This window comes from Protopterus annectens, chromosome 3.part1 (genome assembly GCF_019279795.1).
Source record: "Protopterus annectens isolate FY-2018-M chromosome 3.part1, PAN1.0, whole genome shotgun sequence".
NCBI lineage: Eukaryota > Metazoa > Chordata > Ceratodontiformes > Protopteridae > Protopterus > Protopterus annectens.
The window spans coordinates 1,796,110,682-1,796,134,214 of NC_056732.1; the positions used below are offsets into that span (position 1 = coordinate 1,796,110,682).

Consider the following 23,533-nt stretch of genomic DNA (forward strand, 5'->3'; position numbering starts at 1 on the left):
GCATCGTTACTATTGTAGGTCTAGGCTGCTTTCTAATAGCCAGTTTTGGAGCATACACACAATGCTCCCTTTCAATTAATAACTCCTGCTGTGGAATACCAGTCCAGTTGCTTATCTGTACTTTCATAAAACTAATACAGTCTGTTCCTTCTATTTTCTCTGGTACAGCTGAAAATCTCAGGTTCTACCCCTCATGATTTGTCCTCCAATTCTATTATTTTTTGAAACATCTCTACTGGAGCATTCTCGTATTCAGCCAAACTATTCTTCATTTTGACCCCTGATTTTTGCAGTTTTATCACCTCATTTGAATATCTGTTTAAAGCTTCTTCCATTTTTCCAGCCTTTTGTTGTTTGAGTTGATATACTTCATTAGTGTTCTGTTTATTTTAACCAGGCCTGTGTGCAGTTGTTTTATGCTTTCCCATAGTTTACTGGAAGTTATGTTTGGTGCTTGCACAGCTTTTTGCTGAACAGGTGCAGTACTTTTTCCAGTCAGTGTTTTCCCTCACCTTTTGCAGCTGATTTCCTTCAGGTTCTCTGTATTTTATTTTACCTGGCATCTAGTCAGTGCATTTACTAACCAGCTATTGAAAGTTACCCAGAAACAAAAAAGTCCACTGGCCTTCTCTGCTGAGTTTCTATTTTCACACTGGGAGAGCTAGAATTAAGCTGTTACTCAGTGTGAAGCCATCTTGGAAGACAAGTTGAGAAAGGGACTGCTTTGCTTAAAGTAGACTTGAAATACCACTTTATGCTTAAAAGAAGGCTTAGTTCTCAAAGAAACCCTGTCTCTGTGAAAAATAAGATCAGGTTGACCTACATTACGAGTTTGCAACTCAGGTACTTTTCTTACAGAGGCTACAGCAATAAGTAAAGCTGTTTTCCATGTTAAGAACCTTAAGTCAGCCTGATTAGCTAGTTCAAATCGAGTATGTGTTAGCTTCTCCAACACAAAATTAAGAATCTCTCTAAGACAAAATTAAGATTGCAAGGAGGAGCCACCAGTATTCTGTGAGGCTTCTTATGTCACACCTCTTTCAAAAATATTTTGAAATGAGAATGCATTTAAAGAGGGGGATCCATGTGCAAACAAGCTGAAATGGTCAACAAATGAACTTGCTAGAGTAAGACAGGCCATAGGTTAGTAAACCATACATATATTGTAAAATCAGAGGAAACATTGCTGGGTGCTTTGTTGACCCCCAAGCAGAAAATCTTTCCCATTTGCTTATGTATGATCTTCTATTAGCAGTCTTTCTTGCCTATATTGGTGCCTGCTGTATGTCTTCAAAAAACATGAGCCTTAAAGAGATTAAAACCATATCATCAAGGCAGTCAATTGCAGTAGTTTGGGTTCAGGATGTATCAAACACCCCCCATTCTTGTGTGAATAAATCCAGTCTGTGCAGAATCTTGTGGTAATTCCATTTGGACATTTCCAAAAGAAAGGAGAACCACTGTTGCTTGGGCCAAAGGTGAGTCACAGCTATGATCTTTGGGGATTCCACATGAATCTTCAAAAGTACCCCAGATATTTAGTGGAAAGGGTGGAACAGAATATAGGAAAATTCCTGTCCATGGAAAACAAAAGGCATCTGTCTTCTAAGCCTTTTCAGATGTAGTCCTAGAACAGAATTCTACCAGTTAATTGAAACTGAGGAGTTCCCAAAGATGGATGAAATCTTGACCTGAACTAATTTCATTTCATGATTATCGGCCTTTGACCTGTTCAGCTTGTCTGACACAAAATTTTGCTCTGACAAAATGTAAGATGCCTGTAGACTGAGACTGTGCTGTAAAGCTATATCCCATGTTGACATGGCTAGTCTTGATATGTACCATATCACTGTGATATTGTCTGCAACTATTTGAAGAGGTCTTGGGGACCACAGATGATTCAGAGAGTTAAGAGCCTTTATAAGAACTAGTATCTCTTTTATGCTTATGTGCTTTTGTCTGCTTTCTTGTTCCAGAAACCTTGCACTTTTATTTCCCTTGACACTGCTCCCCGGGCAAAGTCTGATATATCTGCAACTGACTGCTGTGGTGCAGGACAAGAGAAGAGGAGACCTGGATTCAGGGATATTTGATGCCACCACCAAGGGATTTCCCTTTTCACAAAGCCCTGAACTGGAATTTAAAAAGACAATGGGCAATGGGTGTTGGTGCTAGAATCAGAGAGACTTCAGATATCATTGTATCTTTCTAAAGTGAAGTCTTGCAGGAGATATCATGAGACTCATGGATGCCATGAGGCCCAAAATGCACGTATTCCCTCACAGTGACCAAAATCTGCTTACCAGAATTCTGCTGAGACTGTTTATTTTGCTTCTTGCTAAAAGTGGACGAGAGAGGAAAAAATCCTTTGGAAAATTTAGAGGATGAGAGCTGAAAAATCTGAGAGACTACCTGAATTAGTTTACCTTTCTCATCACGGTTTTTGACAACCTCAGCAGAACTGAGTACAAACATGTAATCTCCATCTAAAGGAGAATTCAAATTTTCATTTTTGATAGCTTCTATGAGGTTATGAGAACACAGCCAGGCAAACCTCAACAAAATAAGGGTCCAGTGGCCTAATGGATAAGGCATCAGCCTCCGGAGCTGGGGATTGTGGGATCAAGTCCCACCTGGGTCGATAAATCTTTGAAACTGGAATAGAGTAGTGGTTAGAGCGTTTGCTTACCATGCAGTTAGTCATGGTTTGAGCCCCACAGCAGTCCATGCATTTAACCTATATTGGATGGGAGATAGGAAATTCACCCCGGGGATCATGTCAGTCACCCTGCTAGACAGGGGCCCAGAGAAGTAAATATTGTGGGAAAAAATTTCCAGGGAATTGTTTTGGCTAGGCTTGCATAGGCCTTAGGGCCGATAGCCTAGTACCAACCTATGAACCTAATAAGTTTTAACAGCCCTGGAAACAATATCTACAGTCAAACAACTCCGACAATGAGTAGTAAACCAAAAAACCGAACAATAGACTATACAAAGCATATTTTTCATCAAATGAGGAAACTGCAGTTAAAATATTCTTCATACTTTCATAATTAATCAGTATAAACTTTAACATGTGAACCTGACAATTCAAAATTCAAAGAAACAAATCTGCAGAAGTGTAACTTATTAATAGCATTACCATCCTTGTCAGAAGGGAAAGGATTAGAATTAACAAAATACTTGGCAGCAGCTGGATTAACTAACACTGTAGCTGCTGAGTCGGGTCTGGTATTCATGTATAAAAACTTGGAAAACTGAGGAACTTTGTAAATTCTATCTGCTTTCTTAGAAGCAGCAGGTTGGCTGTCAGGAGAACCACAGGCTGTGACAAACACATCCCCCACTGCTGACAGCACTGGGGGGAATGGGTGAAGATTCTAGGAATTCCTGTTGTAACAATTCATAGTATTTTCTGAGGGAGTGAGGAACCTCAATGTTCTCCCACAGAAACACTGGTACATTCTGGAAACAGTCTCAGAGAAATTGAATCCCTCAAAGGGAGATTTAGATACCATACTCTCCTCAGAGTCTGAATCAGAAACCTGAGGAGAAGAAGTTGCATCGGTCCCTTCACATATCCTTACAGATACTACATCTTGGGGAATAAACACCTTACAAGAAAGGTTTAAAGACTGTACAAAATCCTGAGCCACGCCCAATAAATTATTCCTGTCCAGAGAAACCGACACAGAGGAAGTGTTTAGTTTTGTCTCATTCTGACAGGAATGTTGGGACAAACAGACCTAGTATTGTCAGTAACAGCTTCCCTGTGAAGGGGCACAACAGTCTAGCTACAGAAGGATGCATTCCCTTCCCCTTCTCCCATGGCTAACAAAAGTGGCTCTCTTTTGTCCAGAAAGGGGACCCAACAGCTGCAGACAACATCGCTAAAGATGAGAGGTCTGAGAAACCAGCTTTGCCATAGCTGATTCACCCACCTGTGGCTGTGTGACTGTGGCAAACCACCAGCCTGTTGTAATAGCAAAGGCTGTTTAGTTATTTTTTTCTTTTTTGTGGCTAGAAGAAGGCCCAGTGAAGGGGATGGATGTTTGTTACATGGTGAACGGAAAATGTATGCCTGTTTCCTGAGGAAGCTTAAGTGCAATGTTCAACAAATTAGGAAAGTAACAAAAACATCACTTTTTCCTAAAAAAAAAAAAAAACAATAAAAAACACTTTAAAACACTTTCTCATCCTCCAAATGTAAAATAAACCGTTTCTCCACAAAAAAAGTATTTACATTTTTTGAACAACTGTTACCACAAAAGTAAAAAAAAAAGAGATAGAGTGCTCCCATTTAGGTTAGGTTAGTATTAGGCTAACTACCCTTGTGGGCTATCCGGTTACTCCATATAAGAATCAAACCCTACACCTTGTGTCTGTAAACACCTTAGCCATTACACCAACCTCCAATGTAAGTACATTTAAGTAATGTCACTGTCAATATAAAAATATCTTCCTGTATCTTTAAAGTAGCTGTTTTTCTTTTACTAAAACATAGTTTAAACAAATAAAAAGTAAAATGGAAGGTTCTTCTCCAAAGGCAAGTTATCTGCCCAGCAACAGAACAGCATTAGCCAGCTATTGAGCCTTGAAGGCCTGTAAAGGAACACTCTTCTTGGCAGCAGGACAGCTCGGAAAACACCTGGCGCCAAGAAAAGTTTTTTTAGTCAGCTTGTGCTGGCTAATGGTTTGATTGCATGGAAGGTGCCCTGAAGTTTTGGAAACTGGCCAGCTGTTATATCCTATGTAGGATTAAAACCTGTATAATTTAGATTACTGCCGTGGTGATAGAACATTTATAGCTACTGCACAGCTGCACTCAGTGCAGTTCCATGCAGTAAATACTAAACAAGAAAACAAAAGAAACAATGAAACCAGGTGAAATATGATCCCCAAGTTATCTAAGCTACCTAGGACCTGCAAGAATTAGTCTTATTCTCACTTAGATCAATTACCTCTTAAAATAAGATGGTCTCACCATCTGTCCAAAGAGATTTGCTCAAGGCAGAAAATAAAATAAAAACAAAAACAGTATCATGCACTGCATAAAGCAGATGTAGATTTTAAAAGGAATATGGAAATAATGGATAAACCTCCCAGGTAGTGCACTGTGCACTGAGGAGGAAGGAAGATAAGAACAAAGGGTAACTTGAGCTTTTGTAGTTTAAAGGGAGGAACCCCTCAGTTTGAGCTTCTAGTACTCACTAATATAAACAAATGAAATGAGACTAGGAGGAGTTTCCAAAGACAGTTTATAGTAAAGGCAGTCAACTCGTGATCAGCACTGGCTGACTAGGTGGGTAGGCACTCCGTATTCTAGATCTATGGAGTACAAGGGAAGGGTACAAGCATTTCAATAGCTTGCACACTTGCTTACTGAAAAGAGCAATGAATGAGGAGAGGGAGGGAATTTAGTGGTCATATTAACGTAACAGGGGAAGAACAGCCAAGACACCACCACAACACCAGGGTGGGTGCCAACAAAATCAGCCTCAGTTGGTTTAAAACAAAATAATGCACTTAAAGTAAAATGCTTCAAAAACAGTTTAAATATGGGAGAATGCAACAAATGATGCAGAGCTACTTTTCGCTTTCAGGTTTAAAATGTGTTCACAGCAGCACTATGAATGCTGGTTTAGAATTAGTCCTACAGACAAAAGGAAAACACTAGGCTGTGCTATAATAAACAGTAATTAAAATGAAACTAAGTAACAAGAGGACCAGTCAGCAAAACATCTGTAACAAGACAAAGGTTTTCAGACACTGAAAATCAGCAGCAAATAACTTACTCTCACAAAAGCTAAGTACTACAACTCTAGTAGGCCCCAAACCTGGCTAAACAAACTGAAACTGAGGTAAAGAATAATGAACCTGCAGGAGAAATCCTTCAAAATCATTTCTAGTAACAGAAATATTAAAACAAAACAAGTTCAATATAGGTCATTTCTTTCTTGATGTTGAGACCCGGAAAGGAATTTTCACTTTCAGGTTTAAAATGTATCCACAGTACCACTATGAATACTGATTTAGAACTTGTAACACTTTTTATATTTCCTGCATTAATTATACCCAGGTGTAAGCAGCAATGAAGGAGATAATGTACCTGCGATCCCCAGCTCCTGGCAGTTTTCTCACAGGCTGCAATTGCGTCCTCTACTCCAGAATGAATGATTTGAATTAAAAACGAGATGCTCTCCTCAACATTGCTACTGCATTCAGTCACTGCTTCCTGCATCATTTCTCTCACATTTGACAGACAAAATTCCACAGGTTCTCTGATCTGCTCCTGAAAGGCTTCATCCTTTTTAAGAGATAAAGAAATGTATAAAAATTACAACACTGGTATGAAGCACCGTATATGCCAATAAATGTGGTAACGTGTATGCACACATGCTTGAGAGCAAGGATAGACACATTAAATTATAGATCACTAAGTCCACAATAGTGTAGCTAATGCAATGTTTCTGTCATATAAATTTCCCCAGGAGGGCAATACCAGTCAATCCCAGAGTAAATTGTGGATACCCATCCAGTCATCTAGTTTATGTTTAAAGTAAGGTAGCGAGTCACACTGTTTAACATACATGGAAAGTTTATTCCAGAGGTCTGGGAGGTGCTGGGTTATACACCATTCTCTCTACAGTGCTTTATTTATCTGTTGGTTAAGATTTAGGTCTCTGGTTCTATTCTTGGTGGAAACATTGAACATGCAGAGAAACAAGCATTTCCAGTCAATCAGGTCTCTAATGTTGTTGTAAGCAAGTCAGAGCACTCCTTTCAAATGTCTATAACACACTGAACAAAGGGGATAGAGCTTCCAGCCTCTCTTGGTAGCTCAGAGAATTTGGGCTTTTGATATTTTTAGTTCAAAACCTTTGGAGTCTTTCTAACTGTCTGACATGTTTAGTGAGATACATTCCAAAAGGAGCACTGTACTTAAAGACTAGCCTGATCAATGCTAAGTATAAGGTACTGATTACGTCATTAGACCATGATGATATTCCTTTTGCCTTTGGATGGGCTAAATAAAAGGATTTATTGACAACCGTTGTCACATGATGGTCAAAAAAAAGGGAGCTATCAACCCAAATGCCTAGATCCCTATTTACATTTTCATTCTGCAGTAGGTACTGTATATACAACATGAGCAAGGGAGGAGTTGTCTACCAAAAGTGATAATGCTACATTTTTTAGCATTTATTTAGAGCCCATTTTAGTATACTAAGAGTTTATTCTGGAGGGTTTGGGTGTCATAGGGTGACATAAGAACAATCCCCAGTCTGCGACTGTCTGCAAAGTTTGTTAGTCAGAGGTTATGGATTTTGTTAGCCAAATGTCTTGGCTTGGAGATCTGAGAAGTAAACATCTAAACATGCTAAAAAGGAGCATTCCCAGCACCAACTCTTGAGGGACATAGCTGGTCATTTTCATACTTTTTGATGAGGCAGCTGCACCTGGCACTGTGTGGGTTCTGTCTTCCAGCCAGTTTGCTATCCATCTTATCATACGAGTTGATTTTTAAAACATTTAGCTTCTGTATGATGCCAGCACGTGGAATGACATTGAAGGCCTTGGCCAGGTTAAGATAAGCTGTGTGCAATGCACAGCCACCATCTACAGCATCCATAACCCTTTTGAAGAAGATTATCAGATTAAATAGATACTGTAGGCTCTACCCTCCACAAAGCCAAAATGTTGGAGCCAAGTTTAACAAAATTAATGATATTACGGCTTATGAAGTCTGTTATAATACATTTCATAGCTTTGCAGATGAGGCTTCTAAGGATGATAGGGCTGTAAGTACCTGGGTCAGTTGTAAGACCACCTTTATGGACAGGCATCACCACTGCAGTGCACCATTCATCAGGGACAAACCCAGTAGCTAAACGTAGGTTGAAAAGTTTGAGGAGTGTGTCTGCAAAGGCATATTTAAATCTATTAATTAAATAACCAGGTGTATTGTCAGTTCCAGTGGATGAAGTATTTTTGGCCTTGGCTAGCACTTTCAGTAAATTATCTTATGTCAGTATATGACAACGCAGGGTACTGTGTGAGGATCCAAATCAGTTCAGCAGTAAAAGTCATCAAATAATGAAAGCTAACTACTTCAAAGCTAAGTATATTTGTGCTTTCTAAAATAGTATGAAAGTTCTAATGAAATTCACTGCTGAACCCTGCTAAACAAAGAAAACACTGCATTTGTTAACCAATATAAAGTTTGGTGGAAAAAATGTTTTACAAAAACTGTAATATAGTCTTAAAAATTTACATTATGATGGAGAGACATGATCACAGAGCAGAACACTAGTCTCTCGAAAAAAACTGGGCAAATGTATTTAAATAATTCAGGAACATATGAAGACAAACTAGAGTAACCTAAGCTGCAAAAGGGAAAACTGACCATGAGGCTGCATGCATACGAGTGTAGGACTGGTCAGTTACAAGCATATGTTGTTGTACTGAATGCACAGATGTCTAAAGATGTGCCAAAACCTCATATAGAAGGATGAAAAATGTGTTGTTACTACCCAGAAAGAAAGCTTAAGTAAAATAAACAAGAGACCCTTTATAATGACAGGAATGATGGCACGAGCTACACAACCTGAAACACCACCCCCAACATAACCAAGTGACACACAGACAGACAGATAGACAATACCAGTACTGCTACCACTTATAATTCAGTACACACATAGTGCAGTAACATCATGCTATATACTATGCACATACTAGATAAGTTATGCAGCATATGTTGTGATACAGATATACATGCGTCATATGGACATCCCATATCACTGCAGATCCAAGTAATGACACTAGCCAGTATGGCAGCCATAGGTACAATCCAGTGTCTCAAAAGACATATCATAGGCAGGTTGCAGGTTATTACCAAATACGCTCCTTGATACCTTCCTAGAATATATGGTAGCAAAAGCAGAGGGCATATTCTACATGCTAAGAACCATGGCTGAGATTGTATCATTGATATATCGCTTTCACTGCATCCCTGTATACCTGGCATTACAGGAGTCTTATATTGTATACATGTAATAATAAGGCCACCTAGCATGGATGGCAGCCTTGCATACTATAAAAGGAATGAGTTTCATTCAGTTGACATAAGATGGTGTGAAGCAAACAATGGTAAATAATCTGCATGTCGCATATTTTGGCAGTACTAATGTCAGCACCAGGCTGAGGAGTACACTATATCACACATTCCAGAGTGAAGCATACCATAAACATGCTTGGTAGGGGATGTAGTGTTTCTCCTACAGCCACGACTGCTCACACCAGTGAGGACACCAACAACCTAGGCAGAGAAAGTGCACAGAATAACACACCAACAAACCAGCAATATCACTGAGTGATATGTATCCACCTAAGGATGTGCTTCCACTGCCTGGATGCTGCCAATGTGCACCTCAGTATGAGTGCTAGAAAGAATCAACATGGTTCTACTATTTTGCACACTACATACTATGACACACTAGCAACTTGTGCACTGCTATCTGGGTTGGACCAACCACCAAATGAAGATGTATACTGGTAATGGTTGGGACACAGATGCAAGATAAAAAGAAGTTATGTACTTACCATAACATTCCACATAAGTTGTTCATCTCACCTTCATTCTTACAGATGGGTTTAGAGCCGATCCTCGGCTCTGAGTCAGCCTACTACAAAGCTCGAGGTCTTCAGATAGCTCGAGGCCAAGTCCCTATCCCATGATGCACCTAGAGTTACCTCAGATCTTGTTTGCTGTGTATAATAATAATACCATGTGTCACTGAGCAACCAGGAAGACTCCAGCATCTTGGTCTTCGAAAAACCCTGGAGGGGGTAGGAGGATGGGAATTAAGAATGAAGGCGAGATGAACAACTCACATGGAACATTATAGTAAGTACATAACTTCTTTATGTGAAGTTGTTCTATCTCGCCGTTCATTCTTATGTATGGGTAGCGTCCCAAGCACCATCTATCTCTGGTGGCTCACGGGAGTATGTTTTTTAGGGACAGTAGATCCAAAAGAGGCCCTGTCAACTTTGTAGTGAGTGATAAAGGTATGAAGTCTTGACCAAGTGGCTGCTGCACAAATGTTATCTATAGGAAGTCTGGCAGAAAAGGCAGAAGATGTAGACACTGCTCTGGTAGAATGGGCCTTAATTTTTTGTTGTAAGGGCATATTAGCAGCTGAATAAGCAAATGTGATACAATCAGATAACTACTTAGACAGAGTTGTTTTGGCGACTGGCATACCTTTTCTGGAATCTGAAAAGGAAACAAAAAACTGTTCAGATTTCCTAAAGTCTTTTGTTCTGTCCAAGTAAAATCTGAGCTGTCTATGAACATCAAATTTGTGCAGCATATATTCTAAGTTGTTGGAGTGATTGAGGAAGAATACTGGCAAATCAATAATTTGATTAAGGTTAGCTTCAGTACAGACTTTAGGCAAAAAGGAGGGATTAGTTCCTAGTGAGACTATGTCAGCATGGAAAATCAAATAAGGAGGTTTAATGGACAAGGCTTGAAGCTCTGACACTCAGCGGGCAGAAGTGATAGCTACTAAAAAGATAGTCTTCCATGACAAATATTTCAAATCACATGAGGAAGCTGGTTTGAATGGAGGGAGAATAATGCGAGAAAGCAAAAAATTTGGATTCCATGGCGTATACGGAGATTTCACAGGTGATCTGAGATGAAAGGTCTCTTTGAGAAAGGTTTTGGATAGTTTGTGTGACATTATGTTCAATCTTTCAAATCAATGTGAAAATTAGAGATAGCAGCAAGTTGAACACAAACTGTTGCTGCTGCAGCTCTTTTGTTAAAAAACATTGTCAAGAACTCTAGTATAGAGGCCATAGAGGTAAGGTAGGGATCAATGTTGTTTTGAGAGGCCCATATACAAATTTTTTTCCATTTGCTAAGGTATAGCTTCCTCATAGAAGATTTATGAGAGGATATTAGAATTTGCTTTGTCTCATTAGAAAGGTTATGGAACCTGGCTATGATGGGAATTGGATCAGCCAAGCTGTCAGCTTCAGGGACTGAAGAGAGGGATGAAGTTCCCCCGAAGAGTGTGTCAGAAGTTCTGGAACTGGGTCCAGAATCAAGGGGTCCAACAATTGATGAAGTCGAAGGAAGGGGAAGCAAATCTGATGAGGCCAATGAGGGGCTATTAGAATGATGGTCCTTCCCAGGACTTTTGCTTTCTGTAGTACTTTGGGTATCAAGTGAATTGGTGGGACTGCGTAGAGGAGATCTGGAGGCCAATCGCATACGAGTGCGTCCCTTGGGGCTTCTCCCAGAGGGGGAATCAGGGCAAAGTAGCTTCTGCATTTTGTGTTCATGTAGCTGGCAAAAAGGTCACAGCAAGGCTGGCCCCACCTGCGGAATATCCTGTCTGCTATTTCTTTCTTGAGGGACCACTAGTGAGGCAACAGAATTGCTCTGCTCAGCTTGTCTGGTATCACGTTGAATTTTCCCAGGATGTGTATTGCTAACAGAAAGCACTGGGTGGATATAGCCCACTGCCATACTCTTAGGGCCTTGCAACAAAGGGGCAGGACCTGGTTCCTCCTTGTTTGTTTAAGTACCAGACCACTGACATGTTGTCTGTCTGAATCGCAATTGTACCCAGAGGAAGAGAGTCCTGGAAGTACTGCAATGCTAAAAGTACTGCTCTCATCTCTAGGACATTGATATGCAGATGTGTCTCTTGATCGGTCCATGTGCCTTGGGCTGTTCTTCCCTGAAAATGCCCCCCCCCCTATCAGGGAAGCATCCGTGGTTACTGTGGCCGCTGGTGGGGGTAGAACAAAGGGACGACCTATCATGACATGAAGTGAGGTCAACCACCACTGAAGATCCTTTTTGAATTTGTTCATGATCATTATAAGATGAGACATTGGGAGTTCTTGGTAAGACCATTGAGTGAACAACAGCCATTGCAGAATCCGCATGTGCATGCGACCTAACGGTATGGCTAGAAATGTAGCTGCCATCATGCCTAACAATTTTAGTACTTTTGAAGCTGGAGCCTTGTTTTTGGATATAATATTGCAGACCTGCTGATGGAGTGGTAAGACTCTTTCTTCTGGAAATCTCAGAGTGGTGGTGCTGGTGTCCAATTCAGCTCCAATAAAAAGGGTATGTTGTGATGATGACAAGGCAGATTTTCCTGAGTTTATTGTAATGCCCAGCTGGCTGCAGAGTGAAAGAGTGGTGTCCCTGGCTTGTATATATTGATGCCTGGTGGTGGTGGTCAGGAGCCAATCGTCTAGATACGGAAACACCTGGAATCCTAAACGTCTCAGGTGAGCCATGACCACTGCCATGCATTTGGTGAACACTCTGGGGTCTGTAGTGAGACCAAAGGGCTGGGCTCAAAACTGGTAATGATTGGCTCCCAGCCAGAAGCGCAGATGATCCCTGGATAGTCTGGCCATTTTTATGTGGTAGTATGCATCCTGAAGATCTATTGAGCACATCCAATTGTCTTTCCATAAAAAGGGAAGTATCGACTGAAGCGTGACCATCTGAAACTTCTCTTTCTTGACAGATCTGTTTAGTCTGCTGAGGTCCAATATAGGTCTCCAGTCCCCTCTTTTTTGGTACTAAAAAGAATCTTGAGTAAGTTCTGGGTCCTATCTGGTCTGCTGGGACTGGTTGGATGACCCTTTTTGTTAGCAATGATTGGACCTCTATTGTTGCCTGGTCCCTGTAACTGGGTGGAACGTCCGGGATTTTTCTTGTCAATGGAGGGGGTGTGGTGAAAGGAATGAAATATCCTCTGGAAATGATACTTTGTACCCAGTTGTCGGTTGTTATTTTGAGCCAGGCATCTAAATACAAAGATAAGCGAGACCCGACTGCCTCCAGAGTAGGACAGTCAGATCTCCTTTCAGAAGCACTGGTAGGGCTTCCCAAAGATCTTATCTCTATCACCCTGGTTTTGTGGACCCCCTCTGCTGTGAGGGTGGCGTCTTAAATTATTACCCCCTCCTCTGCCCCTGGAGGGGGGGGGTTCACCACGTGTGTCCTGAAAGACTCCTTGGGCTTTGCAGAACCACACCTTTCCTCCCCTTTGATCCTTGAGGTAGGGTCTGGTAGAGGTGGAAAAACGGACTCCGACAGCAGAGTCTTTCCTTCCTGCTCACACCTGGTCAAAGTTTCCTTAACTTTGGGCCCGAAAAGGGACGAGCCATCAAAAGGGATATTTACAAAGGATGACTTAAAGAGCTCTGCAAAGAAACACAAGTGCATCCAGGAGTGTCTCCTTAAGAGAAATTCCTGTACCCACTGCCCTGCTTGTTCCATCAGCTGCATATGAAATGAGGCGCATGGACGAGTTCACTATGGAGCTGAGGGTAGCAAGCCAGGAGGCAACTTTATCTGAAGCTCCTGCAGCTACTGTACCCTGAAGAGTATCTCCCAGCTCTTTAACAAGATCTCTTTGCAGTCTAGTAAAATGGGGTAGATAGCTGACCGAACGCAGTGCAAGTCACTGAACTGTAAGTGCGCTTCCCATATCTATCCATGATCTTAGAATCTCTGTTATGAGGATGGGTAGAAGAGGACGTTTCTGAAATTTCCTTTTTGGTGGCTGCCGCCACCACCATGGCATCAACTGGCACACCCTTAGTAAGAAAAGATTTGTCCTGGGGGGAAGAAATAAATTTAATAGGCCTCCTGGGGACAGGCTCCATGGTGTCTGGAGACTCCCATGCCCTTCGTGAGACCAGCTGCATAAGCTCATCGAAGGGCGGAGACACCTAAGAGGTGGAGGGCTGAGACCCAAAAGCCTTCAGGAGAACCAACTCATCTTCAGTAGGGTTGGTGGACTACCAGTCACCCTTCTGCTTAAAGATTTCTAATATATCAGCAAATGAGATATCCTCAGAGGGGGACCGTGGGGACCCTTCTGATTCATCCAAGTTGGTATCGGATGTCAGGGACTCCTGTGGGGTATCTAAATGCTTCCTCTTACAGATTCTCTTCCTGGGAACCTCATAGGTAGGGGCTTCTGGTGAGTTCTCAGAAGAGCAGGACACCCAATGGGGCTTCTTGAGGCTCTGGGTCTCTACGCTTGGCAAGGATCTGTGAAGCAGAAGCAGACACAGATGCTTTAGAGGAGGAGGTAGCCGTACCTGAAGTTGAAGATGTCTTAGGAGACATAACTCACCTCATGGCTTCGAAGGCACCTCTGCTCCGATGAGAAGGGACCGACAGATCCGAGGAAACCATCAACACCCCTGGCACCAGGACAGTGGGTTCCAAGCCAGAGGTAGGAGCCAAGCTCATCTGAGCCGAAGCCCCGAGAGGCAGAGTTGGAACCAACAAGTTGGTCCGACTATCCTCCCCGGACCCGATCAGAGAGAGTCAGCCCCTAGATTCTTCGATCGGCACTGAGGATGTCAGAGTAAATAGAGCCAAAGACACTGGAGCAGGCGTCGGCTCCGAAGTCTCAATGATCATCAAGTCCAACTCCTCTGGCTCTGAAGGACCGGTATGGCTCAGAGGAGGAAGAGTAGTAGATGGTAAAAGGGTCTTCCGTTCCGAAGCCATTCAGGTCAGAGCCAATAAGAATTTAGCAAAGGCCACTGTAAAAGCTTCTGCACCACAGGATCCACATCCAAATCAGAAAGTCTAATCATTTTGTGGCTTACTACTGTGATAAACATTTCTGTAGTGTTTACTGTCTAAAAGAGTGTAGGCTACTAGCTTTAGTATTGTCCCAATTCAGATTTGCTGTCTTTGGGCCTGTTTGTTTTTGCAGTGATTGTTCTGAGCACATGACCAGGCCATCTTGAATTAGCAGAAGCCTTTCTTTACCTTCGTGGAAGAATTGTGTTGATTGGCTGCTGGCTAGTGGGAGTTGGGTGGTCTAGGGCTTGGAGTAAGCACTCATTGGTTCTTCTGAGCTTTTTTTTTTTAAAAGTTGTCTAAGGTTGTATCTTCTGGTATTTAAGCTCTAACTTTGAAAGGATTTCTGTCTATACACACTGAGTCGAATGGAGGAGGGGCATTGACTGCAACTCTAATCTGAGATGTATAACAATAAGCATCATGTTTTTTTGGCTTATTTATACTGGTTATTGCTTCTAGCAATTTATATATAGCACTTTTTACTGTCTGCTGCATACCTTTTACTGTATTTTATTGCTATTAACTAATCTGCATGGTTAAACTAAAATCATCTGCCATACAGGACCTCAGAAATAAGTTTTTTACTGTCACATTGTTTGCAAAGCTTTATAGCTAGTTTGACTGTGTGAACGGTATTTTCTGTACTTGTTAAGCACCTATTGTCTGTTCTGATTTCCTACCGAGTGTATCATATAACTGATTTGTTTGCAGTTAAAAGCATTTTGTAGAGTCTCCTTGCTCCTTTATCTGCTTAAAAAATTTCATTTTGTGGCTCACTGCTGTGATAAACATTTCTGTAGTGTTTACTGTCTAAACAAGTGTAGGCTACTAGCTTTAGTATTGTTCTGCACCCTCCCTCCTTGTTGGTGTCTTGCTGTTATACTTGGTAGCTTTGCAGTTGCCCGCCCCTACTGTAAATTTGACCTGGGACACTCCTCACAGTCTAGGGTCATTAGCTCATTCTACCTAATACAGAGAGAACATCTGAGAAGGCCAAACCACTTAGTTTCTTTCCTTCTGTTCCTCCTTTTTCCCTTTCTAACAAAAACAAACAAAAAAAAAAATTCCCTGAACCTCCTTGTGTTCTGACCGTGCTTCTCAAACATTTTGGAAATGTAGAGTATATTTTAGTGAATTTATTAAAACTGTATTTGCCATAATACTGCTGCAACTCAAGTGCTCTACGTTGCACTGCACCTGAATTGTTTTGGTGTGTTTTACCTGCTTTTCTGTATATATAGACTTTTCTGTATATGTAGACTAGCTACTTATTCTACTGTATTACTGTCTCTTAAATTGTTTTTCAGGTATGCACTTGCCTTGCTTCATTCAAAATGTTTAATTGCATTTACTGTTTAGGGATACACACTCAAGTGTGTTAGCCTTTTCTGTGTTTATTTACTGTATTATTGCATGTTTAGCCTGTTTTAACCAAAAAAAAAAAAAAAACAAAAATACTATCTTGTTTGCTCACTTCCTGCCTTTCCTAGCTAGTATAGTCCAGATCCCAGGCTTTGCTGGTTTCAGGACTTTATTTTCTGTGTTCAGAGCTATCCAGACCTTGCTGTGGTAGAGGAAAGTCCTACTGCTTACCAGTGGGAGTGGTCAGCATTGTAATGCCTATCTAACAATAGAGGAGTGGTTTCCAGCTCGGAAATTGTAAATGTATTAGCCATTTTGGGCTGATTTCTGTCCCTTTCAACTTTCTGGCTTAAAAACGTGTGTGTTTATGCATTTTTTACGTTGTGCAGCACTGCAGAGCTAAAGTTAACTTAAGTGCCAGAAAGTGTGCTCTTCAAATTTCCCCTTAGAACTAGCTGGTTTCTCAGTAATAGCACTAAAATCTGAACCCCTGTGACTAGCACTTGCTCTAGAATCTGCTGGAAAGAACTAGGAAGCCTTAAACTGATACACGCACTCAACTCTCCTTGTTAATAAGGAGAAATTAATTGTAGGTACTAAAGAGCCTATAACTGCAAAGGACTTTGCAAAGGTAAGGGAAAACAGCTCTTGTACTTTACAAAAAAAGCACCTAAACAGGCATGTCCAAGGATCAGCTTCCGGTGATTTCTCCTGTCCACCTTGTGAATCTGGGCATACTGGGGCAATGCAGCAACTGCCTCATGTACACAGACAACCCTCTCCTCCTACCACCCAACACTACAACCTGTGAGAGATGCACTTACATAGCCAAACTGGAAGCAAAGCTCTCTCCAGCCAAGATTGTGCAAGACAGTCAAGAGGAGAAGGTTAGCACCTGCACTACACCTCAACCAACACATAGCCCTCCAAAACCCACACCATCAACACCCACACATAGCTACACTAAACCCACATATGCAGAGGCCCTTAACATTAACCTGCCCAAGCAACAAGGACCTCTGAAGCAGAAATGCAAACAAACACCAGTCACAACCAAAGTGACATATAGCTCACAACACCAGTGTGCCACCCAATAGCCCCTAAGGCAAGACAACGTACCCAACACTTTAGTCATAGTTGACTTTATAGTCAGGCACACTGATATCCCACTCACCAGGCTGAACAAGGAGAAAATTACAGTCAGCTGCCTGTTGGGTGCCAGGTTCAGCCACATAACACATGCACTCAGGTCACTCCACAAGTTGGAGTGAATGACTTGAGACATACCTCCCTGGACTACATGAAAAGAGACAGGGAAGAGCTCTCGGATCATGTGGTCCAGGCAGGTATGACCCTAGCCCTGAGTAGCATCCTGCCTTCACCCAGAATGATACCACGGTATAAGGACAAAATGATTGACTTCAACAATTGACTAAGCTTCTGGTGTCATTCAAAGGAGATCCACTATCTGTCTGCCTGGGACGACATGATCGACAAACCACAATGCTTTGCCAGAGATGGTCTATACCTGTCACCCTGGCGATTCAGGTTACTGGCAAAAGCTCTTGCCACCCCTATAATGCATTTTTTTAGGCAAGGTTCAAAGGACAAAACCACCACCTTAACAGACAGAAGCATGCAAAAAATCTGAAGGTAATGCTACTCAATGCTAGAAGTCTAAACCTCAAAATGCACTCTCTCGAGGTACTCCTAAAAATGGAGAGCATCGATATCTGTGCAGTAACTGAGACCTGGTTCAAGACTCCAGACAGCACCCCTGTAATACCAGGCTACAATTCTTACCACACTTTTTGGCCACCAAACCAAGACCGAAACAATAAAGGTGGAGGAGTGTCCATATTTACCAAGGATATTCACACCTCCAGGCTAGTTGCCCAACACAATGCATCTAAAATTCTCCAGGTGTAACTAACACTAGGCAAGACTGCAATCCAAATTGTAGCTTACTACAGATCCCCCACCATGCCCCAAGATTCTCACTACTTTCTAAACATACTGGAAAATATTAAGATACAACCAAACACCCTAATACTGAGTGATTTTAACTACCCTGCCATTAACTGGGAAAACTACTCGGGTACCAACACCTTTTCCCATTGGTTCTTGGAATTCATAAATTCCAACACCCTGGATCAACAAATCTATTGTCCCACCAGGGGCTCCAATATCCTAGACCTGGTCATTACCAACATGGGAGCTAGATGCTCCACACCAGTGGTCACCCCCTCATTGGTCAGGTCTGACCATAAGCAAATCACCCTTGACATCCACCCCCCCCCCCCCCCAGTAAGGAAACCTCTATAAAAAAACTTCTCCAAAGCCAACTTCATGCTACTTAAGTCAGAAGTGACAAACTTCATGGCACCCATGCAGACAAGAGCTGACAGTTTGACTGCTGAATCCTACACTAAGGCACTGTAGGAGCACATCCACTCATGCATGAATCGTGCCATCCCAAATAGAACCAAGACGCTCTCCTCCAAAAAAAAGGAAGCCAATCTGGTGGTCCCCTGCCATAAACAAACTATACAACAGAAGGAAGAAACTGTTGCAGAAAAGAGGAAAATCCCAGGATGCAAAAAACCCCTTACCAGCCTCAGTAAGAAGCTGAGATCCCTCATAAAATCCTCAAAAGCTGGTTATGAAAATACAATTGACAAAGATTCCAAAGACAACCACAAGGCATTCTATATTTATGTCAAGAATCTAAATGGCAATGCTCAGATCTGCTCTGAGCTACAACAAAATGGAATTAAATATACTGATCCCTAGGATATTACCAATATCCTGGCAGATCGATTTAGTGCCAACTTCACCCCCCTCTCACCCCTTAAAAGGCCCATCTCAATACCAAAAGAGTGCCAATTTCCAGTAATCATGGCCACACACGTAGAAACCGCACTCTCCAAAGCTAAGAATACAGCATCCATGGGACCAGATGACATCCCGAGCAGTATACTACATGAACTACAAAATGAACTGGCACCACACCTAAGTGACATGTTTAATCATAGCCTCACCTCAGGCTTTGTGTCCATTGAGTGGCGCACAGCTACAGTTATCCAACTCCACAAGGGGGGATGCACCTTGGATCCAAGGAACTACTGTCCCATCCGTCTGACGAGCCTGATCTGCAAGGGCATGGAATGCATTGTCATGAAATTTATAAACAAAGACATTGGCAACCTTCAAACACTGGATCCCACCCAGTTTGGGTTCGTGAAGGGCTGATCTTGTCTCCAAAACCTGACTGACTTCTTCAAATCAGTCTCCAGAACTGTGGACGAGGGTAAGGCGGTCCACACAGCCTATCTGGACCTCAACAAGGCCTTCAACTCCATCCCCCACTCTGGAGTCATAGATAAACTTACTAAGCTGGGCATAAATCCCTAGGTCACTTGATGGGTTGCCAACTGGCTTACTACAGAACCCAGACTGTAAAAGTAGCTGACTCCAAATCCATCTCCAGACAAGTGACAAGTGAAGTACCTCAGGGTTCATTCCTGGGACCGCTCTTGTTCGGCATCTACTTCTCTGAAGTACAGGCCAACACTAACGGACTCTGGCTAACAAAGTTCGCAGATGACTGCAAACTGGGAGCCATTATTGAATCCCCAAATGATGTGGATATTCTACAAAAGGGCCTTACAGAAACAGATGCTTGGTGCCAGAACCATGGGCTCAAGCTTAATGCCAAGAAATGTATAGTTACCCCCTTTGGGAAAAACCATGTACCCATGAATTACCACATCGGTGGCAGTACACTAAACACCGAAAGGTGAACAGTGGTCTTACCTTCGATAACCACATCACCACAACAGTCAGGAAATCCTTCTATGTGGCACACCTCATAACTAAGAGCTTTTCATCCAGAAAAAAAGTGGTTATTGTCCCACTGTGCTCATCCCTCATTAGACCCATTATAGAATACAATGCCCCATTTGGTATGTACCTCACAAGACATCTGCAACAGCTGGAAAGGCCGCAGAAATATCTCACTAAAAGAATCACAGGCCTAAAGCAGATGCCCTATGCTGACCGTCTAAAATACTCCAGCTATACTCTGTGCCATATCATCTACTCAGAGGCGATCTCTGCTTAATATACAAGACCATGTCAAACCCTGAGCTGTTGGACATGCTACACTTAAAGAAATCCCAATCCCTCAGAGCCACACACTTCAGGGATCTAAAACTTGTCATCACAATGAACAAAACATGCTGGAGGGATAGGTTCCTGACCCAGAGACTCCCTATACTCTAGAATAGACTGCCCATACATGTCAAGAAGAGTGCCTCCTTGACCCTCTTCAAAAGGAACCTTGACGATTAGATGGGAGATAGGAAATTCACCCCGAGGATAATGTCAGTCGCCCTGTTAGACAGGCGTCCAGGGAAGTAAATATTGTGGGAAGAAATATCTGGGGAATTGTTTGGCTAGGCTTGTATAGGCCTTAGGGCCGATAGCCTAGTACCAACCTATGAACCTATGAAGACCGACATGAGTGGACAGAAGGAGGTACAGACTGCAGGAGTGGAGACTTAGACACTTCGGATACCGGTTCCAAAACCGGGGACCGGCTCCAAGATCTGTGGAACCGATGTTGAAGACTTTTTTGATTTCTTTACCTCAGAAGTAGAAGTCTTGGAAGACTTTGAGGATTTACTGGACCCGTCTTGGTCACTCAAAGCTTCTTGGAATAAAGGTTTAAGTAAACCTGTCTATTAACTTTCTATTTCTCTCCTGGAGAACCCTAGAAGAGAAAGAATGACAAATGCTCCCAAACAATAAACACAATTCACATGAGTGTCAGTGACAGACATTTTCTGCCCACATTTGGGACATTTCTTAAATCCTAATTTAGGGTGTTTGTCTTTGTCTTGGTCATCCATACTGTAACACACAATATCAAAACTGGATACACCCAAACAAGAAATATCAATGAAGAAATATCAATAAGCCCTTTAAAAACTATGGGCTAAAATAGTAAACAGCACACACACACACACACACACACACACACACACACACACACACACACACACACACACACACACACACACACACACACACACACACACACGCTCTAAGCTATTTATCTAAACTCTATCAAAGTTGTGACAGAAAGTCACTATTCAAAACTCTAAATAGTAATATATTAAAGCTGTGACAGAAAGTCACTAATCATATTTCTAAGAGTAAATATACCAAACTGTGACAGAAATGTCACTATGCTAAACACACAGTCCAAAATTCTAAAGGCTGAATACCAAACCTGTGACAGAAAGATTGCTATTGTAAGCACACAATACTATCTAAGAACTATTAAAGATAACAAGGCCTAAATAAAGAGTCCAAAACAGCTAATTATTAATAGAGAAAAAAGGCACACTAAGGGAAGGGAAACTGCACAATAAGCTATTCTAAGTATTTAAAGGTAAATATTAAAGAATTTTTATTATATTTGAAGAAAAAAAGTTGTTACTGGCCCAAGCTAGTGAGAACCTCTGATCTATTGCAGTGGCAAACTAGATCTGTGGTAACTCTAGGTGCATCATGGGATAGGGACTTGGCCTCGAGCTATCTGAAGATCTCGAGTTTTGTAGTAGGCTGACTCGGAGCCAAGAAACCACTTTGAACCCATCTGTAAGAATGAAAGGCGAGATAGAACAACTTCACATCAGGGTGTTAATTCAGGACACTTGAATACAGTACAGCAGATATGGACCACGCTCATATACAACATATTTGGATATGGCATATGTGTCAGTTGGCATAACATATGTGTCTGTGTGAGTGTGTGTGTGAATGTGTGTGTTTGTGTGCGTGTGTCTGGTATAGACTGCTGCATAGTGTTCCCCAGACTTCCACATACACAAAATATCAGCAGCATAGTACAGGAAGCCCACATAGGACCACCTCACATGAAAAATTCATACAAAAATCTATATGCAGTGACATGCCATTCACCATATAAACTGTAGATTTTCAGGGTTCAGACTGTGGAGCCATCATTATGGCACAGAGGGGTAAAGCCCTGACTATGATCATGAGTAGATGACAACCTAAAATTCTAAATGCAATTTAAAAACACACCAAAAATTAGGAATGCTCTAAAGAACAAAAAAAAAACCTCCAAACAAATATTACTGAAGTAATCCTACCTAACACTTACCTACTACCATGACTTCTATATGCAGCCCCCCATTCTTACAGACCTCCAAACCTCTCTAAAAACAAAACTTGAGAAATATTATGACAGGAATGCATGCTTTTCTGTAAACAAACCCAAAGCCGCCACTGTATTGCACTGCAACAACTAAATATTTTACATATACCCAAGTAGTACTGGCACAAAAAAATAATAAACAATCCTAAAGCCTGCCCAGCTCTTAGTGCAATTATACAAAATTACACATCAACATTCTTTAAGATCAGATGATAAACAACTGCTTATTACACACAAACAAAAGAAAAATCTGAAGGACACTGCTTATACTCTAATGTAGTAACAAAAACCTAGAACTTGCTCCATTCCTATTTACTTACTTCCAACTCTTCTGTATGCTTCAACAATACTTACTAACCCAAACAACACTGATAAGCTACAAAGATATGTTACAATAAAATAGCCAAATTTGCCACAAATACATCATACAAAACCCACCACTGCATTGCATTAAAAGAATTAAACTGGATAGAGCTGCCACATTCCTTATCATACTTCCAACTAATCACAGCCTACAGACTCATTTACACTCCAGATAAATGCCCTGCTCTCCACAGCACACAGCATTATTTCTGCACTAGAGTTCTGAGGTGTACAAACCAATCCTTCCTTCACATAACTAAATCCAACAGTAAGGCAGGAGATGCCTTTTATTCTAGCTATGTTTATAAACTATGGAACGCTATCTCTCTCAAGCAAGTAGCCATGCCATGGTAAGGAACTGTACAACTACATGTGTAAGCATGATGTGAAAAAAAGAGACTGTTCTGGACTTGGATCAGAGGGTCAGAGTTGAGTGCACGCACAATCAACATCAGACAAGTAAACCAGGAATACATGAGCATCGGAAAGCCTAGCAACAAATGGACAATGAAAGATACTGGCGTACCATTCAGTGAGTTGAAGCATGGACACATGCAAGATTATTGGCAATGTTATTTGCATTAACATAATGAAAGTTATGTACTCACCATAACATTAGATCTATGTTGTATTCCATCCATTCCTCTATAGATTGGTCTGGGATCTGACCTTGGATCTGGCTTCGAACATTTCAAGGCTTAGGATCTCAGTGTTCAGGTTCCTCTCCCTACCCATGATCCCCATGCACAGAATGAGCTACCTCAAATTGCATTTGCCTACCTAAAAGAAACCCATTCAAAAAGGAAACTGCAGTAAATGATGAAAATTAAAAATCTAATATAGTAACAAACAGGCATTTGTCAACAAGTAGACCAGTGGGGAGACAACTTAAACCTTCTGGA

The 23,533-nt window shown here is 41.6% G+C and overlaps 1 protein-coding gene and 1 non-coding gene across 2 annotated transcripts in view; one reads left to right on the plus strand and one right to left on the minus strand.

Moving 5' to 3' along the window:
- The window catches only part of LOC122797871 (nuclear GTPase SLIP-GC-like), a 1,420,327-nt gene that overhangs the window by 198,112 nt on the left and 1,198,682 nt on the right, over nucleotides 1-23,533 (minus strand). Inside the window, exon 10 of the mRNA XM_044066393.1 lies at nucleotides 6,110-6,307. Within this exon, the coding sequence (XP_043922328.1) occupies nucleotides 6,110-6,307 (198 nt within the window). The remainder of the gene's footprint in view (nucleotides 1-6,109; nucleotides 6,308-23,533) is intronic.
- TRNAR-CCG lies at nucleotides 2,569-2,641 on the plus strand. Its single transcript has one exon. It is a non-coding gene; the product is annotated as a tRNA-Arg (tRNA).